Source organism: Panthera leo, chromosome A1, assembly GCF_018350215.1.
Source record: "Panthera leo isolate Ple1 chromosome A1, P.leo_Ple1_pat1.1, whole genome shotgun sequence".
NCBI classification, from domain to species: domain Eukaryota; kingdom Metazoa; phylum Chordata; class Mammalia; order Carnivora; family Felidae; genus Panthera; species Panthera leo.
In genome coordinates this window covers 117,373,354-117,392,753 of record NC_056679.1, presented here as the reverse complement: position 1 = coordinate 117,392,753, position 19,400 = coordinate 117,373,354, and the positions used below count along the sequence as shown (strand labels likewise).

At 41.6% G+C, this 19,400-nt stretch overlaps 1 protein-coding gene across 3 annotated transcripts in view; it reads left to right on the top strand.

Moving 5' to 3' along the window:
- The window catches only part of DIAPH1 (diaphanous related formin 1), a 103,829-nt gene that overhangs the window by 25,174 nt on the left and 59,255 nt on the right, over positions 1–19,400 (top strand). For 2 of the 3 annotated variants that reach the window (XM_042937675.1, XM_042937668.1), the window contains exons 2-18: positions 1,635–1,661; positions 2,668–2,823; positions 5,772–5,873; positions 6,223–6,353; positions 6,516–6,602; positions 7,424–7,487; positions 9,066–9,205; positions 10,994–11,102; positions 11,999–12,109; positions 12,283–12,401; positions 13,065–13,181; positions 13,787–13,902; positions 14,414–14,478; positions 15,594–15,773; positions 16,725–17,498; positions 18,375–18,489; positions 18,983–18,991. In XM_042937675.1, coding sequence (XP_042793609.1) covers positions 1,635–1,661; positions 2,668–2,823; positions 5,772–5,873; positions 6,223–6,353; positions 6,516–6,602; positions 7,424–7,487; positions 9,066–9,205; positions 10,994–11,102; positions 11,999–12,109; positions 12,283–12,401; positions 13,065–13,181; positions 13,787–13,902; positions 14,414–14,478; positions 15,594–15,773; positions 16,725–17,498; positions 18,375–18,489; positions 18,983–18,991 — 2,422 coding nt within the window. The remainder of the gene's footprint in view (positions 1–1,634; positions 1,662–2,667; positions 2,824–5,771; positions 5,874–6,222; positions 6,354–6,515; positions 6,603–7,423; positions 7,488–9,065; positions 9,206–10,993; positions 11,103–11,998; positions 12,110–12,282; positions 12,402–13,064; positions 13,182–13,786; positions 13,903–14,413; positions 14,479–15,593; positions 15,774–16,724; positions 17,499–18,374; positions 18,490–18,982; positions 18,992–19,400) is intronic. The other variant, XM_042937660.1, reaches the window with a different exon arrangement.

The following is a 19,400-nucleotide window of genomic DNA, read 5'->3' as shown; positions in this document are numbered from 1 at the left end:
GCAGAAAGGAAATAAAGTCTGTAGGCAGAAGGAACAAGTTGCTGGTTTCCTTTCTCTAACTTTAACCTGTAGCTGTGAGCAATCCAGCTGGCACTGTTTCATTAGACCCAAGTTCTGTTACCTGTGTTACATCCGTCCCAGAATTGTTGGGGTTATTGATTGGTTCTGAGGAACATTTTGAGTTTGGAGGACCAGATCTTAGAAGCAACTGCTCTAGGTGCAAATAAGTTTAACCGTGGCTGTGGCAACCTAAATTGTACATCCTCATCCTTTTTGTAGCTTGTTTTCGCAAGTGCCAGGTAGTAACTAAGGGTGGTGACAAAAGGAACTGTTAGTCTCCTTGGGTGTTGCTGTCTGCCTCACCATCCTTCTATCTTCAGTCCCTAGTTAACAGCACACATAAAGTAACTTTAAACGCCATTGATTCTGAGCAAGGTTCTTAACAGCTTCAGGTATGTGATTAGCACTCAGTCAGTGGAAGCTTGACCTCCTCTGGACCATGGTGGGAAAAGTTAAGATTCACAGTTTACACTGGATTTAACTGACTTAATAACATGAGCAAAAAGAAATAATGGTTTAAAATTAAGTATTAGGGCAAAGAATTCCTACTTTACCACCCTGCTTGTTCCCTTTTCTCTTTCTTTCTTTCTTTCTTTCTTTCTTTCTTTCTTTCTTTCTTTCTTTCTTTCTTTCTTTCTAAGTATGGCATGTACATAGAAGAGAACATAAAATGTAGAATAATGAAACCAAGTAGAATATTGTGAGCCCCTTAGAAGCCCCCTTTTCCCCTTCTGCAGTCACACCTCACCCACTCACCCCAAGTAAGCACTGTTTTGACATTTGTGATCATCATTCCTTTCATAATTTTACATTCTAAATAATATAGTGTCCATGTTTTTAAACTGCATATAAATGAAATAAGTTCAATTTTAATGTTTGTAAGTAGCTCTGAGTTCATTTAATTTTTCTGTATAATTGTTCTCCACAGATACATGGTATCTGTTCTACTCTTGATGGCTCTTGGGATTGTTCTCTGTTTTAGGTACTCTGGTGTTGCTGTGAACATTCTTGTTATACACATCCTGGTACATACATACAAGTTTCTGCAGGGTAGATTTATAGAAATTGATGAGTTGTACATACACATATTTAACTTCACTAGATGATGCCTTGCTGGTTTCCAAAGTGGCCAGAGCAATTTACATTACCACTAACAGAGTGTGAGAGCTCCCGCTCCTCTACAGCTAGACAGACATGAAAATGTTTGCCCATCTTAAAGAGTGGGAAGCATTATCATTGTGGTTTTAGTTGGCATGTCCTTGTTTACTAATAGAGTTGAGTATGTTTCATAGGTGTATTGGTCATCAGATTGAGTCTGTGCAGGTCTTTACTCCCCCCCCCCCCCCCCCCCCCCCCAAGGTATCAGGTATTAGTGACCTTAAAACTCTTGATGCCTCTTAGCTAAGGGAATGTGCTAAGGAACACTTGGCTGAAATCTTTTAGTTTGTGGAAAGCAACTTAGATCCTTTTACCTTATTCTTTTTTCCCCCCAATCCATCTGGTATTTGGGACATTTCCTGGAATTTCACTGATCTATCTTCTCTTTCTTCTCCCTCCTTTTTCCTGTTTCCTAGACTCTGAAGCGGCTCATGGCAGATGAGGTAAGGAAATTTTGTTCAGCATGTGCATGTTCTACCTCATTTCCTCCACTGTGATACTTACCAGTTGTCATAACTTTGACTTTCTATAACTTGAAATGGTGATACTGGCTCTATTCTCAGATCCTCCCAAAGCTTTTCCCTAACTCTTTGCTCTGTGTTTGGCCCATTGCATGCATTTCCCTGGGACATTCATTGGTTTCCAAGGGTAGGCACGTTCTTTAAATTCATAACTGACTTGCAGTCTGGATGCAACCCCTATCACTTGAAGTCCCCCAGTGCTTGCAGATACTTAACTTTTATTTTCAAACAGGTGGAGCGAACAAACTGCAGCTTATTGGTGGCTCTTTGATTTGAGTATCTGTACTTGAGTTTTGGGGAATGGTTCATGAATCTTTGGTTGACAGAGAGGTGGCTTATATATCCCTAAAGTACACTATATTCTTTTCTGTCAGTTCAGTGCTGCTAGAGGGCTTAGAAATGGTCAGAGAGCTCAAGAACAAAGTTTTCTCATTTTAGAGAGGTTTCAAATCTTAATACTTCAGATCTCTTATCTTTGGATGAAAGTGAGAGTACAGAGTCAGTATACTAAATTAGATGTCAGAGTTCTTGTTTTCATGTCAGAAGATATTTTTTAAAGTTTATTTTAAGAGACAGAGAGGGAGAGAGAGAGAATGAGCAGGGGAAGGCCGAGGGAGGGAGGGAGGGGGAGAGGGAGAGGGAGAGGGAGAGAGAGAGAGAGAGAGAGAGAGAGAGAGAATTCCAAGCAGGCTCTGCACTTTCAGCGCAGAGCACAACATGGGGCTTGAGATCATGACCTGAGCCGAAGCCAAGAGTTGGACACTTAACCGACTGAGCCGCCCAGGTACTGCCATGTCAGAAGACCCTCGAAGTGCCCACAAACCAGAGGAACCTTACACATATAAGAAGCTAGAGTTTGGCTACTTGATGTGTGGATTGTTGTGTAAATGAAAATGTATAACTGTTAATACTTTTTTCTTTTTCTCAGCTGGAGAGATTTACCAGCATGAGAATTAAAAAGGAGAAGGAAAAGCCCAATTCTGCTCATAGAAATTCTTCTGCAGCATATGGGGATGATCCCACAGCACAGTCATTGCAAGATGTTTCAGATGAGCAAGTTCTAGTACTCTTTGAACAGATGCTGGTAAGTTTCCCACCCCAAAACATTGCTTTTTTTCTGAAAATGCATTTGTGGGCATGGTTGGTACTCTTTTGGGCATGATCTCCCTTAATGAGCCCCTTTTTTACCCGAAGTATTTGTTTATTTTGAGACAGCGTGGGAGAAGGAGAGGGAGGGGCAGAGAGGGAACCTGAGAAACAATCCCAAGTAGGCTCTGTGCTGACAGCACAGGCTTGATCCCACAACTGCAAGATCATGACCTGAGCTGAAATCAAGAGTCCGACACTTAACTGAGCTACCCAGGCACCCCCTACTCACTTAATTAGCCCTTAATTACAAAAGGTCCAGGCTTGACAGAGACCTTTTTTTTTTAATGTTTATTTTTGACAGAGAGCGACAGAGTGCAGATGGGGGGGGGGGGGGCGGGGGGAGGGGACGGACAGAATCCGAAGCAGGCTCCAGGCTGTGAGGTGTCAGCACAGAGCCTGACATGGGGCTCAAACTCACGAACTGCAAGATCATGACCTGAGCCAAAGTCAGACACTTAACCAACTGAGCCACCCAGGCACCCCTTAGTTTTTTTTCAAATGTTTGTTTATTTTTGAGAGAGAGGGAGAGAGAGACCAAGCGTGATTAGGGGAGGGAGCAGAGAGAGAGGGCAGAGAGAGAGGGAGCCACAGAATCCAAAGCAGGCTCCATGCTGTGAGGTGTCAGCACAGAGCCCAGCGTGGGGCTTGGACTCACAGACTGCACAATCATGACCTGAACTGAGCCACCCAGGCAGGCGCCCCAACAGAGAGGTTCTTATTAGCAGTCCTATTAACAAAGGGACTGAATTTATAAGCACCCATCCATAAGATTGAAATTGATGAGTTAGGCTTGGAAATATCTGATTAGTGACCACCTCCTTAATGTCCTGCCCAGCATTGTGTTAGCCACAAAGACATAAGGTGAGTGCACCAACTCATGGGGTAGTGTGGAGACTACCTTTGGGTTAGCCAGGGTGGGTAAAGTTTCACAAAGAATCTTATAGAAGAGACTGAGTAATGGAAAGGCATAATTTGCTGAACGTCTTCTATTTAGTGGTGAATCTGGAAAGAGAAATCTGATGCTACAATTACTAGAAGACCTTTAAAGATTATGGTTGAAGCCAGTTGAGTAATGAAGTACACAAGGATGTGACTTAATTTCCTGTCCTCAGTGAGGAACACTGAAGAGGACACTCAGTGAATGTCCACTAGCGCTCAGTCTTGAAAAGTTTTGAGTACTTGTTTCTAAGGTTTCATAAGACCTGTATATTGCCTGGATATAGGATTTCAGATTCAAATAGAGACTAGCGGCAGACCTCATTTAATTGAGAGCATGGTCTTAAAATTCTTAACACAGGGCCTGGTATATAGTAAACACTCAGCCAGCACTATTATTCTTTTTTCAGTAAAAGCTTTTAGTTTGTCTCTTAATCCAAGTCCTGTATGAGCCTAACACAATCTCTTGGGTTTGGACTGCCAATTTACATGTCTTTGGGGGCCAGGGAGTTGGCAGGAATAAGTTAGACCAGATAGCAGATGATGAAAAGGAGTGAGGACTGTAGTCGGATGCAGAAGGACTTTCGGCCTGTTAGGAAGGCCAGCCGTGATTCAGTGGCAGTAGGCTCTGTAGCACTCCAGTTGGAAATGCCAGTAGTGCCAGATACTTGTATTTTCTAAGGAAGCCAGAAATCTTCAATTTTTGGAGACAGTAGTTCTTTCATAGCATCAACTATCATAACCAGCTTTCAAATTTCACCATTAGATCATTTTTTTGAAAACCATTTGTTTGCTCAAATCACAGTTCCAAGTTAGGTCCATTGTATGAATGTTGTTTTAAGTTTTATTTTATTACAGGTTTCGTCCCTCTGTTTTATCCTTGCTATTACTACAAAAAATTTGTGGAAGAAATCATTTGACTTCTAGAGTTACCCACAATCTGAAATTTGATGACTGCATCTTGTGATGCTAGAAATCTGTATTTTTATATGAAGTCTTCCAAATTTAAAATGTTGAGCTAGCCAAGCAAAATATACTGTGTTTTGGGGTCTGATTCAACCGGAAGGCCACGTACGTTGCAATTTCTGTGTTCAGTTTATCTGTAAAAGGAGAAAAAAAGCACCAGGAATTGGGTCAGAAAAACATCACATTAGTATTACTATTTTGAGGCAGTGTTTCATTCTCTCTCTCTCTCTCTTTCTCTCTTTCTCTCTTTCTCTCTTTCTCTCTTTCTCTCTCACACACACACACACAGCGAGAGAGAAGAGAGAGAAATGGAGAGTAGAAGAGAAGAAATGGAAAGTATCCATTTTACCCCTACCCTTTCCCCATTTCAGATACTTTTTCAGACTTGTTGGGTTAAACTGTGCTCATCAAGGTACTGAGCTCAGACACATGGCTATACAAAGGCTCAAGCAGTGCCTTTTCTTCAATAATACACCCAAGTTATATCTGTTGAGGGGCTTTATCAGACTTTTCTAGTTCTTTCTTCATGGGAAAGAAGTTTGTACAGGGACTGAATTAACCAGGGGTATTGGGTGTTTATGCCTGAGAGTGGTGCACATCTTGTGGGTGTTTGGATGATGCCAGTCATCCAGAGGAAATTTTTAAGATCCATTCCAAGTACAAAACCAGTATGTGTGCTTTTCTTTCAATAATAAAACAAATTTTTTCATCTATTTTAAAAACCCATTTTTGTTAGGAAAAACATTAAGAGTATAAAAGTGTTTGTAGGAATCTATGCTAAAATGTTAACCATTAACATTTATCCCTGAGGAATTTTCATTGTCTGGTGATAGCTTAAACCTCAAGGGATCAGGAAAACTTATTTATTCAGTAACTATTTAATTTAACTTCTCACTAAATATACTAAATATTAAACACTGAAAAATTGTAAGGAACTTGATGCAGTTTTGTTTTTTCCTTTTTTCCCCCTTCCTCTACTAGCTGGATATGAACCTTAACGAGGAGAAACAGCAACCTTTGAGGGAGAAGGATATTATCATCAAGAGAGAGATGGTGTCCCAATACTTGCACACCTCTAAGGCTGTGAGTCCTAGGGCAGATACCCATGACGTGGGAGACCCTGCCCTCATCTTGGACCTGTTTGTTTTACCAGTTCCTTAGAACATTGTGTGTCTACATCAGTCTTCTTTTATTCTGTCGTATAAGTCTATTCATGTTTTACTCTCATTTGAGTTACCATTCTTAACATACTTTTTGCCTGATTCAATCTTCACGAAGTCTATGGGGAATGGGATGGGAAATTATGAGTCCCACAGAGTTTGGTAGTAATTATGATGTGTGTCTGCCTTGATATTCGTAATGTAATGACTGATTCTAGTCCATTTGCTGATTGGGTCCAGTGTTGATTAATCTCTCCATATGCTCCATCTAGGGCATGAGCCAGAAGGAGAGTTCTAGGTCTGCTATGATGTACATTCAAGAATTGAGGTCAGGCTTGCGGGATATGCATCTGCTCAGCTGCCTAGAGTCCCTTCGTGTCTCCCTCAACAACAACCCTGTCAGGTGAGGATTATGAAGTGGTAACAAGAATAAGAGCCCAAAGTTAGGGTTTACTGGTGGAGTCAGGATGTCTGAGAATTCTGGATTGGGAGTAAAGAGTTGCCAGGTAGAATTTGGGCAGTTATCGATAATTGATATTGCATTGTCTCTGTCTATTCCTTACAGCTGGGTGCAAACATTTGGTGCTGAGGGTCTGACCTCTTTATTGGACATCCTTAAACGACTCCATGATGAGAAAGAGGAGACTGCTGGGTGAGGACTTCCAAGTTTTGACATCTTCCCAGTGGAGGGTAGTGGGGAACTTGTCTGTATGCTCTAAAGGAGAAAATGGCAATAAAATGAGAAGTTGTGGACCAGGAGAATATGCTGTTAGTTGAGAACAAGGTTTACCTAGGGCAAACTAGAGGCTGAGGGATGATTACAGATGCAGGAAACGGAAGAGGAACATGGTGGATAACACATAAGATTGTGGGTCTCGTAGCATAACTTACCCTATCTGGAAGTGGGGTTGGAGTTCATCCATAGCTGTCCTGGGACCTGGTCTGGCTGGGACCTGAAAGTCTTAGAATACACTTGATGCATTTGAGACTGGGTTTATGATAGTCTTCAAGGTTGGGATAGTTTGGGGGATACCTTGGACTGTCTTAGGCTACCTTGAAGCCAGTCTGACCCACCGTGACTTTTCTATTTCCTGGGATCTTTCTAAGACAAAACACCAGGCCTATACCTCCTGAATGTACAAGCTTGAAACCTTTGAAGTAGTGAGGCAAGCAGTAATAGATGGGATGTTATCTTGATGGAGTTAAGCACTTAGAAGCCTAGAGGGGGTTAAAGAGGAGATTTTAATGTAGTATAAAGTTCTTGGATTGCAGGATTAACCAAAGGTCTTATGGTGGCAATGCCTCTTCAGCTACCTGTTTTTGCCAGTGTTTCAGGGCAAAGTGGTATGTACTAGAATTTACTCGGCTACTAATTGGGGATGTTTTGAAGACCCTTGTTTGCAAGATTGAAAAGTCAAGTGGCAGAGGAGTATAGAATAAAGGGAATTCACTGATTATGTCTCCTACACACAGAGGCTACGATAGCCGTAACAAGCATGAGATCATTCGTTGCCTGAAAGCTTTTATGAACAACAAGGTGAGATTTTTCCTATTCTCATTCCAACCCCCATCATGATCCCTGTTCTTTCTTTTCTGTTGGCAAACTCCAAAAAAGGACTTAGGAATAGGAGGTTCAAGACTTGTAGTGTTCCCTTTTAGTGTTACAACTTTTTGATTGTCACCTAAGTATGTTTCTATGGACCTTTTTTTCTCCAGTTCTGATGTCTGTTTCAGAAGGTAGGTTTGCTTTCCTTCCTCTTTTTATACTTTGTTTTGCTAATTGAATTTCCTGACCTGTGTTTGTTTTTGGAAGGTTTATTTTATTCTCTGGTTATTTGTTTTCCAGACTGTTTCTACCGTAGAATCTTTCTTTTTTTTCTTTGTTTAGTATTTAATTTTTTTTTAGAAGTTTGTTTATTTTGAGAGACAGAGCGGGGGAAGGGCAGAGAGAGAGGAAGAGAGAGAATCCTAAGCAGGCTCCACAGTGTCGGTGCAGAGCCTGATGCAGGGCTCGAGCTCACAAAATGTGAGACCATGCATGAGCTGAGCTGAAACCAAGAGCTGGATGCTTAATCGACTGAGTCATCTGGGTACCCCTGTCTGTTTAGTATTTAAACTCAGGGATCTCACAGTTGTTTGCTTTTGAGTGCAGATATATCTTGCTCATCATTTAATTTTTAAAATATTTAAAATTTTTTAAATTTTTATTAAAATTTTTTATGTTTATTTTTGATAGAGACAAAGCATGAGCCAGGGGAGGGGTAGAGAGAGAGAGGGAGACCCAGAATCTGGAGGAAACTCCAGGCTCTGAGCTGTCAGCACAGAGTCCAACACAGGGCTCGAACCCATGAACCATGAGATCATGACCTGAGCCGAGGTTGGATGCTTAACCAACTGAGCCACCCAGGCGCCCCCTCATTGTTTAATTTTTTTATAATTAATTTACTCCATTGGATGGGAGGGGGCATTAAAAAAAATACAAGAATTAAAGACTTTTGTTCTTGAAGACCTAGAATTGTGTTTGATTTAGTATAAAATTATTTTGCTATGCTTATCTCTTTAGCTCGGAAAAGTTCTACCCCTGTGTTAGTTTGCTAGGGCTGCTCTACAGAGTATTATAAACTGGACTAAACTGTATTTAACAAGAAATTTATTGTCTCACAGTTCTTGGAGGCTCTAAATCCAAGATCAAGGTGTTGGCAGGATTGGGTCCTTCTGCGAGGGCTGTGAGGGAGAGTGTGTTCCATGCCTCTCGCTTGGCTTCTGGTGGCTTGCTGGTGATCTTTGGCATTCTGTGGCTTTCAGATGCATCACTCCGATGTCTGCCTTCATGTTCACAAGATGTTCTTCCCATGTGCATGTGTGTGTCCCCACGTCTCAGTAGTCACACTGGATTAAGGGTCCATGTTATTCTAGTGTGACCTTGTTGTAACTTAACTAATTACATCTGCCAATGACCCTATTTCCAAGTAAGGTCACATTCTGAGGTACTGGGGATTAGGACTTCAACATATGAATTTAGGTGGAACACCTTTCAATCCATAACAACCCTGACTTTGTCCTTGGTTACTTCCTGTCATCATTAAGCCTCCCTTCTCTGTTCTTGTCCTACTAGTTTGGAATCAAGACCATGCTGGAAACAGAAGAAGGAATCCTGCTGCTGGTCAGAGCCATGGATCCTGCTGTTCCCAACATGATGATTGATGCAGCTAAGCTGCTTTCTGCTCTTTGTATCCTACCACAGCCAGAGGACATGTATGTGACTGCGTTTTCTCCTACATTCTCTTTTTTTACCATCTTCCCTAATCTAGAGGAAAATTGAGTGGGTGTCTACTTTGTCTTAAATACTAGGTAAGACCATATCTCTTCGAAGATGTGAACACTGTGAATCTTTTTTTATAAGTTTATTTATTTTGAAAGAGAGAGAGAGACAGTATTGAGTGGGGGAGGGGGAGAGAGAGAGAAAGAGAGAGAGAGAGAGAGAGAGAGAGAGAATGAATGAATGAATGAATGAATCCCAAGCAGGTTCCACAGTGTCAGTGCAGAGAATCCCAAGCAGGTTCCACAGTGTCAGTGCAGAGCCTGATGTAGGTCTCGAACTCAAGAGCCATGAGATCATGACCTGACCCAAAGTCAAGAGTTGGATGCTTAACCAACTGAGCCACCCAGCCACCCCAACACCATGAATCTTAATGTTTAAGAAAGACTGTAACTGCAGGGGCACCTGGGTGGCTCAGTCGGTTAAGCATCCCACTTGGGCTCAGGTCATGATCTGATGGCTCATCAGTTCCAAGACCCACGTCGGGCTCTGTGCTGACAGCTCAGAGCCTGGAACCTGCTTCGGATTCTGTGTCTCACTCTTTCTCTGTTCCTCCCCCGCTCACACTCTGTCTCTCTCTCTCAAAAATAAATAAAGATTAAAAAAAAAAAAAAAAAAAAGACTGTTAGGTGTGTGGCACTATCATCAGTGTACTTCTGGTTATCAGTGGGATAGCAAAGCATCTCCTAGGTCTCCATTAATGTCTGTAGGACATTTATAGGACAAAGCTTGCTTTTACTTTTTTGTTTTTTTAATTCAAAAGTAACACATTATTTTTTAAACTCAAACGATATGGAAACATATAAAGTAAAATTTAACAGCCTTATCCCTCTAGTAAATCTATTCTGCAGGGGTAGCCAGTGTTAATGGCTTGGTGCAATCTCATTGATTTTTTTTCTAGCATAGACAAATATATTGTCTTTGTTTAATTATGAGATACCTTCTGCTGCTCCAAAAGATGCTATCTTAGAACGAAGGAAAGATGTAACTTTTCTGTAAAACAAATCACATGCCTAGGATAGATTTTTATTTTTGTGGAACAGTTTGGTTTAATACAAACAAAATCATACCATTCATTTCTTTTTACCTTTTTTTTTTTTTTTTTTTTTAATATAACAGTTGATCTTGGACATTTTTTTCTCTGTGGGTATTTATAGATCTACCTTATTATCTTAGGTGGCTATTTAGAATTCTATAGGATGTATATCCCACAATTTATTTAACAGTTACCCCATTGCTAGACTTTTTAGGTGACATTTTTTTTTTCTTAGCACATTCTGGCCTCTGCTCTAGGTGTTAAGTTTTACTATTACAAATGATGCCATAATGAACATCCTTGTACATATATTCTTTCACATTTATGCATTTATGTTCGATAAGTTTCTAGAAGTAAGCCAAATGTTAAATTCATTAAAAACCAGTACTATTAAATACCCCTCCAAAAGTGGTACCAGTTGATACTCCATAGAACAGGTGTCTTAATTTGGTATCCATAGATAGGAGTCTAGGAATGGGTTTTAGAGAATACATTTTTCTAAGGAGATGGTTCTTAGCTTTCAGCAGATTCTGGCTCCTGACCTAGGTGATAAGGAGAATTATATTGAAAACCTGGGTGTTGGTAATGTTCTTTTCCTAACTGATTTGTGCCACTGTATAATCTACCTATTGTGCTTGTGTGTGTCAGGGCACCTGGACATTTCTCTCCCTTTCCTTTTCTTGGGCAGGAATGAAAGGGTTTTGGAGGCAATGACAGAAAGAGCTGAGATGGATGAGGTAGAACGCTTCCAGCCATTGTTGGATGGATTAAAAAGTGGGACCTCCATTGCGCTCAAGGCAAGTATATCCTCTGAACTGTGCCCAATAATAGAATTCAAAATGGAAGGACTTAAGTTCATTTGATGTTTTAATAGAACACATGGAATGGTTCCCAGGTATAGGCATCCCTCAGGGGAACTGCAGGTTTGGTTCCAGAACACTACAATAAAACAAATAGGTCAATAAAGTGAGGTAAATGAATTGTTTGGTTTCCTAATGCATGCATATACAAGCTATGTTTGCTCTGTACTGTAGTGTATTAAGTGTGCAGTAGCATTATGTCTACAAGAACAGTATTGCTAAAAAATGCTCACTATTATATGAGCTTTCAGAGAGTCATAATCCCTGATCACAGATCACCATAACAAATAAAATAATAATGAAAAACTTTGAAATAGTCTGAGAGTTACCAAAACATGACACAGAGACAAGAAGTGAGCAAATGCTGTTGGAAAATTAGCACTGATATACCTGCTTAACACAGAATTGCCACAGACCTTCAGTTTGTTAAAAATGCACTATATATAGAGCAGTGCAGTAAAGTGAAGTTCAGTGAAATGAGGTGAGTCTGTATATATTTATTTTATCATTCAGGATTTGCTCTCTAAGAAGGCAGAGAGAAAGCAGCTGTCCTTACTATGAGCTGGTGAAAGGGCATGCTATCTCTTTAAATGCTAGGAAAGCCAAGGCCTAGTACAGAGTATACCATCAAATCCTTGGAATCATTTAGACTTCTGAGCGACCCAGACCTGGGCCCAAATCAGATCTAAATGGCGCCAGCAGAAAGTTGTTCTTGTGGTTTTGTACTGCATCTTCTGCGTGACATCTGGGGTCCTCGGCACTCATGTAAAGAGAACGGAATCTTGATCTCTAGCAGATTACAATGACATAAGTGCTGAATTTGCTTATTTTAGGTGGGATGTCTACAGCTGATCAATGCTCTCATCACACCAGCTGAAGAACTTGACTTCCGAGTTCACATCCGAAGTGAACTGATGCGCTTGGGGCTGCATCAGGTGTTGCAGGTGAGATGCAGCTCTTCATTAGAGAGGCCAGGCTGCCTGCTGCCTGCTTTGATAGCTCAGTCATCTCTGGGGTCACTTTCGCTCTCAATTTAAGAACCAGGTTGAAAGGCTTCGGTTTCTGGCTGGCATAGGATGCTTCTGGGTTCCCTGACTTGTACTTTGATCATTGACAGGATCTTCGAGAGATTGAAAATGATGATATGAGAGTGCAACTAAATGTGTTTGATGAGCAAGGGGAAGAGGATTCCTATGACCTGAAGGGACGGCTAGATGACATTCGAATGGAGATGGAATATCCTTTTATGGACTGGGTTCAAGACATATGAGACATTCATTATAGATCCCTGCATGAAATGGTGTGGGGTAATGACTCTGAACAGGGTATCAGCCTGTGTGTCTTCTCAGTAGGTGAGGCAGGTGTCTTTTGATTGCTGTGGGCTTTATTTACCTCAGCATGGGCCAAAGAAATTAGGAAAGGTGATCTGAGGGTTGCTCAGCATGGAAGTAGCCATCAAAACGTGTATAGACTTCCTAGAATATAAGAGCTTGGTTTATGAAGGTTTAGAGCTGGTTTTTGGTGAACATTCACAAGTCGGGGAGTAGGCTTGTCATTTGCTTTCTTGTGGGTGTCCCTGAGACTGACAGAGGGAGTAGTCTGGCTATGTATCACTATTTGACACACGTGACTTGTGGGTAGTGATCATTTCATTTCTGTCTACTGTTTGATCTTCAAGCCAAGTACTGGGAATCCTCTGTCTCTGTGTATAGTACCACCCAACTCACTGGTCCCTTGGCCTTCGGAAGTTTATGGAGCTTAAAGTTTTGGGTAATGTTTACAGGGGAAATGGCTGTTAGAAAAGAAGTGGCATCTTGGGACTTTTCCCCAGAGTTGGGCAATCGACCTGTCAAACAGTTTCTAAATATATGCTTTCCTTAGCCTCTTCCCCTTTTCCACTGACTTCAGTGAAGTTTTCCAGATTCTCCTAAACACAGTAAAGGATTCAAAGGCAGAGCCACACTTCCTGTCCATCCTGCAGCACCTACTCTTGGTCCGAAATGACTATGAGGCTAGGTAAGATGGTATACCTGTGAGAAGTATTAAATTTGAGCCGAAGTAGAGAGAGAAAAATCCTTAAATTCAAAGACTGTAAAAGGAAAAAGAAAAGACAAAGGTTACATTTAATTTTCAGTCAGATATATAAAGAGTTGTCAGTTGTCCTTTTAATCGGACTGAAGGGCGGCTGTATGGAAGAGGTCAGAGTGTATACCGTAAAGTGTCCTTCCCATTTTGGAAATGGGAGGTGGGGGGTATAAAGATGGTAGCAAAGGGAGGAGCCCACTTAAGGTTCTTTCAGGTTGCCTAGAAGTAGAGAGTAAGCAGTAGTGCTGTCTATCACGGAAAGGATCAAGCCTGAATTTTGAGATGGGAAATTATTGGCATTAGGAAGCAGATGGCAACAAGTTTTGATTATCTGAAGTAGATGGAGTAGCTGCTGTAGAAGAGGGAGTTGCCTAGCCTGGCAACATACTTCTGTTAGTTTTACGAAAAGGTCTTCTCTGGAATAGTTATCCTCAGGTCCCTCATTTATCAAAGCAGTTAACTTTTCCTGATCCTGATTGCTTCTGAGAATTGTATTTTGGTTTTCCTTTGATAACCTTGTTCTGTTTCTTCCATAGACCGCAGTACTATAAGCTGATTGAAGAATGTATTTCTCAGATAGTTCTGCACAAGAATGGGGCTGATCCTGACTTCAAGTGCCGGCACCTCCAGATTGATATTGAGGGGTTGATTGGTAAGCATATTCTTCTATCTGCCTCCTTAAAATATTGTTTCTACCTTTCATTTTGTGTCTTTCTCCAATGAAAGTTTCATGGAAGATAAATTCCTAGTCTCCAGGTATTTCCATTTGTGTCCTTAGGTGATCATCAACATCTGTGTTAGGAATATACAGACCTTTAGTTTATTTCTATGTGAAACTAAGAATGTACCGCTAGTCACACATCGCCCCACCTTTTGAAGGGAGTTTAGCTGTCATCTGACTCCTGGTCTCAGAAGTTCATAAATACCACTTGTAGGCACTCTCCATGCTGCCCAGTGTGGCGGCCTTACCACATCACAGGCACCCAGAAATTCTGTGTTGAGCTCAATAGAAAGTTTCATTTCTTTGTTTAGTGCAGAACAGTAAGAAGTATAACAAAAGTGAGAAAATGGACAGAAGACTGCCATTATATTGAAGGATTTAGGTAGTGAGAGGGAAAGACAAGAGAATTGGGAACTTTACTGATTCTTCTATTTCTTTTCAGATCAAATGATTGATAAAACAAAGGTGGAGAAATCTGAAGCCAAAGCTACAGAGTTGGAAAAAAAGGCATGTATGAGAGATCAAAAAAATTGGCGTCTTTTTTTCCCTTTTTAAGGATTATGTTTTTTCGGACATGTGAAACTGTCACCTGTGATACTTAGCAAACATTCAGCACACAGTAGCGGTTCCTGGGAGAAACCTTTCTGGTATAGATTAGTCACTGGAGAAACTAACATGGATGTGATCCAGAGGAATTGGTGGTACACAGTTCTTGATCCCCTGGGTAGGACAGGAAGAGACAGATGGCTCTCATGAATAACAGTGACAGCTCTTGCAGTTTTGCTGGCATCTCAGGCCTCTTATTCCTAGAACAACAGGAATATGTGTGTGAATTCTTTTTTTCCTCTTTAGTTGTTACGGACTCCTATTGCGGTTGTTGGGGGTTTGCTCCTAGAGGCTGCTGGGATTGTCCACCATAGCTGCTCTGGTGAAATGTCTTAACAGTGTTAAATTTCTTTAAAATCTTAGGTTTATTTGATTGCTTGGTTTTTAACTGAAGTATAGTTGACACACAATGTTAGGTTAATTTTAGGGGTGCAACATAGTGATTCAGCAACTCTATACATTATGCTGTGCTCACCACAAAGTGTAGCTACCATCTGTCATTATGCAACACTATTACAATGCTATTGACCATATCCTCTCTTCTGTGCCTTTCGTCCCTGTGGCTTATTCATTCCATAACTGGAAGCCTGTACCTCCCAATTGCCGTCATCCATTTTGCCTACTCCCCACCCCCTTTGCATCTGGCAAACACCTGTTTGTTCTCTGTATTTATGGGTTTGTTTCTGCTTTTTTTGTTTGTTGATCTGTTTGTTTTTTTTGTTTTTTTTTTGTTTTTTTTTATTCCACACGTAAGTGAAATCATACAGTATTTGTCTTAGGTTGTTTTTGTTTTTGTAATTCCCCAAATTAGATAGACTGTGGAAATGATCCCTGGTTTCCCCCTTCTTTAACCTTGATTTTAAGGTCAAAATCATGGTGGTCTTTTTTCCCAGGCATTCCCTGGGAAAGTGAGCTCTCTAAAATCATTGGGACAAAATAGTGAATTTTGGGGAATAACGCTGTGCTTCTTGCTGGAATGGAGAGCTTACAAAGAGCCTAATTCCTTTCTCCTTTAGCTGGACTCAGAGTTAACAGCACGACATGAGCTACAGGTAGAAATGAAAAAGATGGAAAGTGACTTTGAGCAGAAGCTCCAGGATCTTCAGGGAGAAAAGGATGCCTTGGATTCTGAAAAGCAGCAGATAGCCACAAAGAAACAGGACTTGGAAGCAGAGGTGTCTCAACTCACAGGGGAGGTAATGCCTGAGCGGGGGAGGCAGAGTGACCTCTAAGCCATCAGCAGCCTCATGATAGGCCTGTCTGCAGCAGGAGTCAGACACCTTATTCCTCGGGAGGGTTCAGCTACTAATAGGTAATCTAGTTAGATGGTGCATGTTTTAAAAATCATTTACTATTTTTTGTTTTATTTTGAGGTAATACATAAGATAGAAAATTTGGAAAATACAGACAACGTAGAGAATAAAAGGAGTCACAGTACTACCCAGAATTAAAACTAATGGTCTTCTGAGACATTCAGGAGTAAAATCCAAATTACCTCTTCACATATTTGCTAATTTTCTCTTATTTTAGCTATTTCTGGACAGATTTATCCCCATACTCTCTTTGCAGTTATAAGTATTTTTTTAATGTTTATTTTTGAGAGAGAGAGAGTGTGCACCTGCGCTGGCGGGGAAGAGGCAGAGGGAGAGGGAGACACAGAATCCAAAGCAGGCTCCAGGCTCTGAGCTGTCAGCACAGAGCCCGACGCAGGGCTCGAACTCGGGAACTGTGAGATCATGACCTGAGCTGAAGTCAGATGCATTAAGTGACCGAGCCACCCAGGCACCCCTGCAGTTACAAATACTTAAATATGGTATCTGATAAGTTGATCACTTACATGGTTTTATCACTAGAATATTTGACTTGCTTGAACTTTGTATTTTCTAATTAAAGGGAGAATTTAACATAAAGGTTGAAGTTGCCTTTTTAATGCAAAGCATGCTAAACTAAGAACATGAAGACCTGAATTCTAGTTTGGGTCCTAAATATCTGTGACTTTAGGTATGACTTGAGGAGTCTGTCTGATTACTTTCAGTGTGGTGTGTGTAAAAATGAGAACTTTGGATTAAGTAATTTTGTAGGTCCCTTCCAACCCCAGTAGTCCCTGAGTGAAGGGAGGAGTACTTCCATTGTTGTTGTTCCTCTAGGTTGCCAAGCTTTCTAAGGAACTGGAAGATGCCAAGAAAGAAATGGCTTCTCTCTCCGCTGCCGTTACTGCTGTAGCCCTTCCTAGCAGTGCTTCTGTCTCCCCCACCCCTCCTTTACCTGGTGACTCTGGCCCTGTTACTCCACCCCCAGCCCCTCCTTTACCGGGGGTGGTTAGCATACCCCCACCAGCTCCTCTTCCTGGAGGTGGTACCATTCCTCCTCCACCACCTCCCCCTCCTTTGCCTGGGGGTGTTTGTATCCCCCCACCCCCTCCTTTGCCTGGAAGTACTGTTGATATCCCCCCACCCCCTCCTTTGCCTGGGGGTGCTGGCATCCCCCCACCCCCTCCTTTGCCTGGGAGTGCTGGCATCCCTGTACCCCCTCCTTTGCCTGGGGGTGCTGGCATCCCCCCACCCCCTCCTTTGCCTGGGAGCGCTAGTATCCCTATACCTCCTCCTTTGCCTGGGGGCACTGGTATCCCCCCACCCCCTCCTTTGCCTGGGGGTGCTGGCATCCTCCCACCCCCTCCTCCCTTACCTGGAGGAGTAGGAATGCCCCCTCCTCCTCCCCCTCTTCCTGGTGGTCCTGGAATCCCTCCACCCCCTCCATTTCCTGGAGGTCCTGGAATCCCTCCACCTCCACCTGGAATGGGTATGCCTCCACCTCCCCCTTTTGGATTTGGAGTTCCTGCAGCCCCAGTTCTGCCATTTGGATTAACCCCAAAGAAGCTTTATAAGCCAGAAGTGCAGCTCCGAAGGCCAAACTGGTCCAAGGTGAGAATTTCTGTCCATTTTTTTCATTAGTAGATATTAAGAAACCACTTCACTTTCCTACTTTGTGCCCAGGTGGTCTTCCCTTTCTTACAACTAACATCTGCCTTCAGGTTCCATTCACGCTTCTGCTTATTCAGCACATGTTAGGCGTCTTCTGTATGGCAGACATCACTTCGGAGAGTTCTTGGAGCCCTATTCTCTGCTACAAACCCTAAACATATCTTTAATGTTTTTGGTCTTTTTTCTGAGGTTATGAGTGCCATGGTAACAGTTTGGTAATAGTCATTTCACCAGTTTGCGAGCTGCTGACAGTAGTGCTGATCTGGAAAATTGTGGCTTTTGGATACATCCTGATACCTCTCTCTGCCATCAGTGAGTTACAGAGGACATGTTTGCATGGCACAGTATTTCCTCCACTGTGCATTTGAGGCCCCTGTGATTTCTGCATTAGCCTTCTGCTTAAAGAAACCAAGTTAAAAGAGCTTAGTGATACAAAATAAACTAATAAACTCGTAAACTAATTTGTCATAGTTAAATTGTTTTTTTCCGTTTGTCATAGTTAATAGCTAAATTTTTGGGAAAAATATAATGTAGAGCAAGGGAAGATGTGAAATCCTCAATACTTCTAAAACTAGAGGACTTGAGGTTAGGAGGAAGATAAGTAGCATAACTGAATCTAGTTCTTGAATAATCACCAAAAAACAAACTGGAAGCACTGTCTCCTGATCCTACCATGAAGAGTGCAGCTCCTCTGTGTCTTGGATTAGTCTATTTTGCTGAGAACCACTACCCACGTCTTCTGCATCTTAATCCATTTTCCAGGTTGGAAAGTACAGAGCTCAGCTTAATAACTCAACACTCTGCCTTTATCCACAGTTTGTTGTTGAGGACCTGTCCCAGGACTGCTTCTGGACAAAAGTGAAGGAGGACCGTTTTGAGAACAATGAACTTTTCGCCAAACTTACTCTTACCTTTTCTGCCCAGACCAAGAGTGAGTACCTTCCTCTTTCATGCCCAGGGCCAGGATAGGACTTGGAGTGTCCTTTAAGTGGGTTTTCCATTCTTTTCCTGTCCCTGGGTGAGGGTTGAAGAGAGGTGGTTTTTCCTGTTAGGAAGGAATTAAGATATTTTTGTTTTCTGGGGATGCTGAGGTTGAGAAAGAAAACTGTTGCATTTTGGTATTTTTCCCCCCAGTTTGTTTTGTATATGGGTATTTTATATCAGTATAACTTGTTGGGGATATGAGATTAAGGTGACAAGAAGCTCATTCTAGGCCCCTGTTAGTAACACCCTTGAACGGATTCTGGCACTGTGTTTCAGGTGCCATCCTAGACCTACACTCAGTAAGGGTTGGGTGGAGTTTTGAATAGCTTAGGTGATTGAGTGACTGTCTATAGTAACAAAACCATGTGTGATTCTTTTTTTTTTTTTTCCCTTCCATTTCTTTTCAATATTTGGTGTTTTCCTGGCCATTTTCCCTCCAGCTTCAAAAGGTAAGAATACAGAAGAGCCTTTTAATTGAGTATCTTGAACATTAGAGCGAGATGAAGCAGATGTAAAGCGATTTCTCTTTAGAAGACTGAGAGATCGGGGATTGATATCTCTACTGCAGTTTTTTTTTTCTTTTTTTTTTATTAATAGTCCAGAAGGCTCAGTACCTGTGATGTTAACTGACAGGGTAGAAAGTTATTTTAAGTCCAAGCTGCCACACCTGAAGTACTAATACTGTTACCTTACATTTCTGTTGTGTTTTGTAGTCTTCTAACTGCTTTAACATGTGTTACTTCTTGGATCTGCAAAGAAGCCTTAAGAGATAAGCAGGATGTGTATTATCTCCATTCTGTAGCATGTTTGGAGTGAGTAGGTACCTTGCCCAAGGTTAAATGACCAGATCTAGGGATC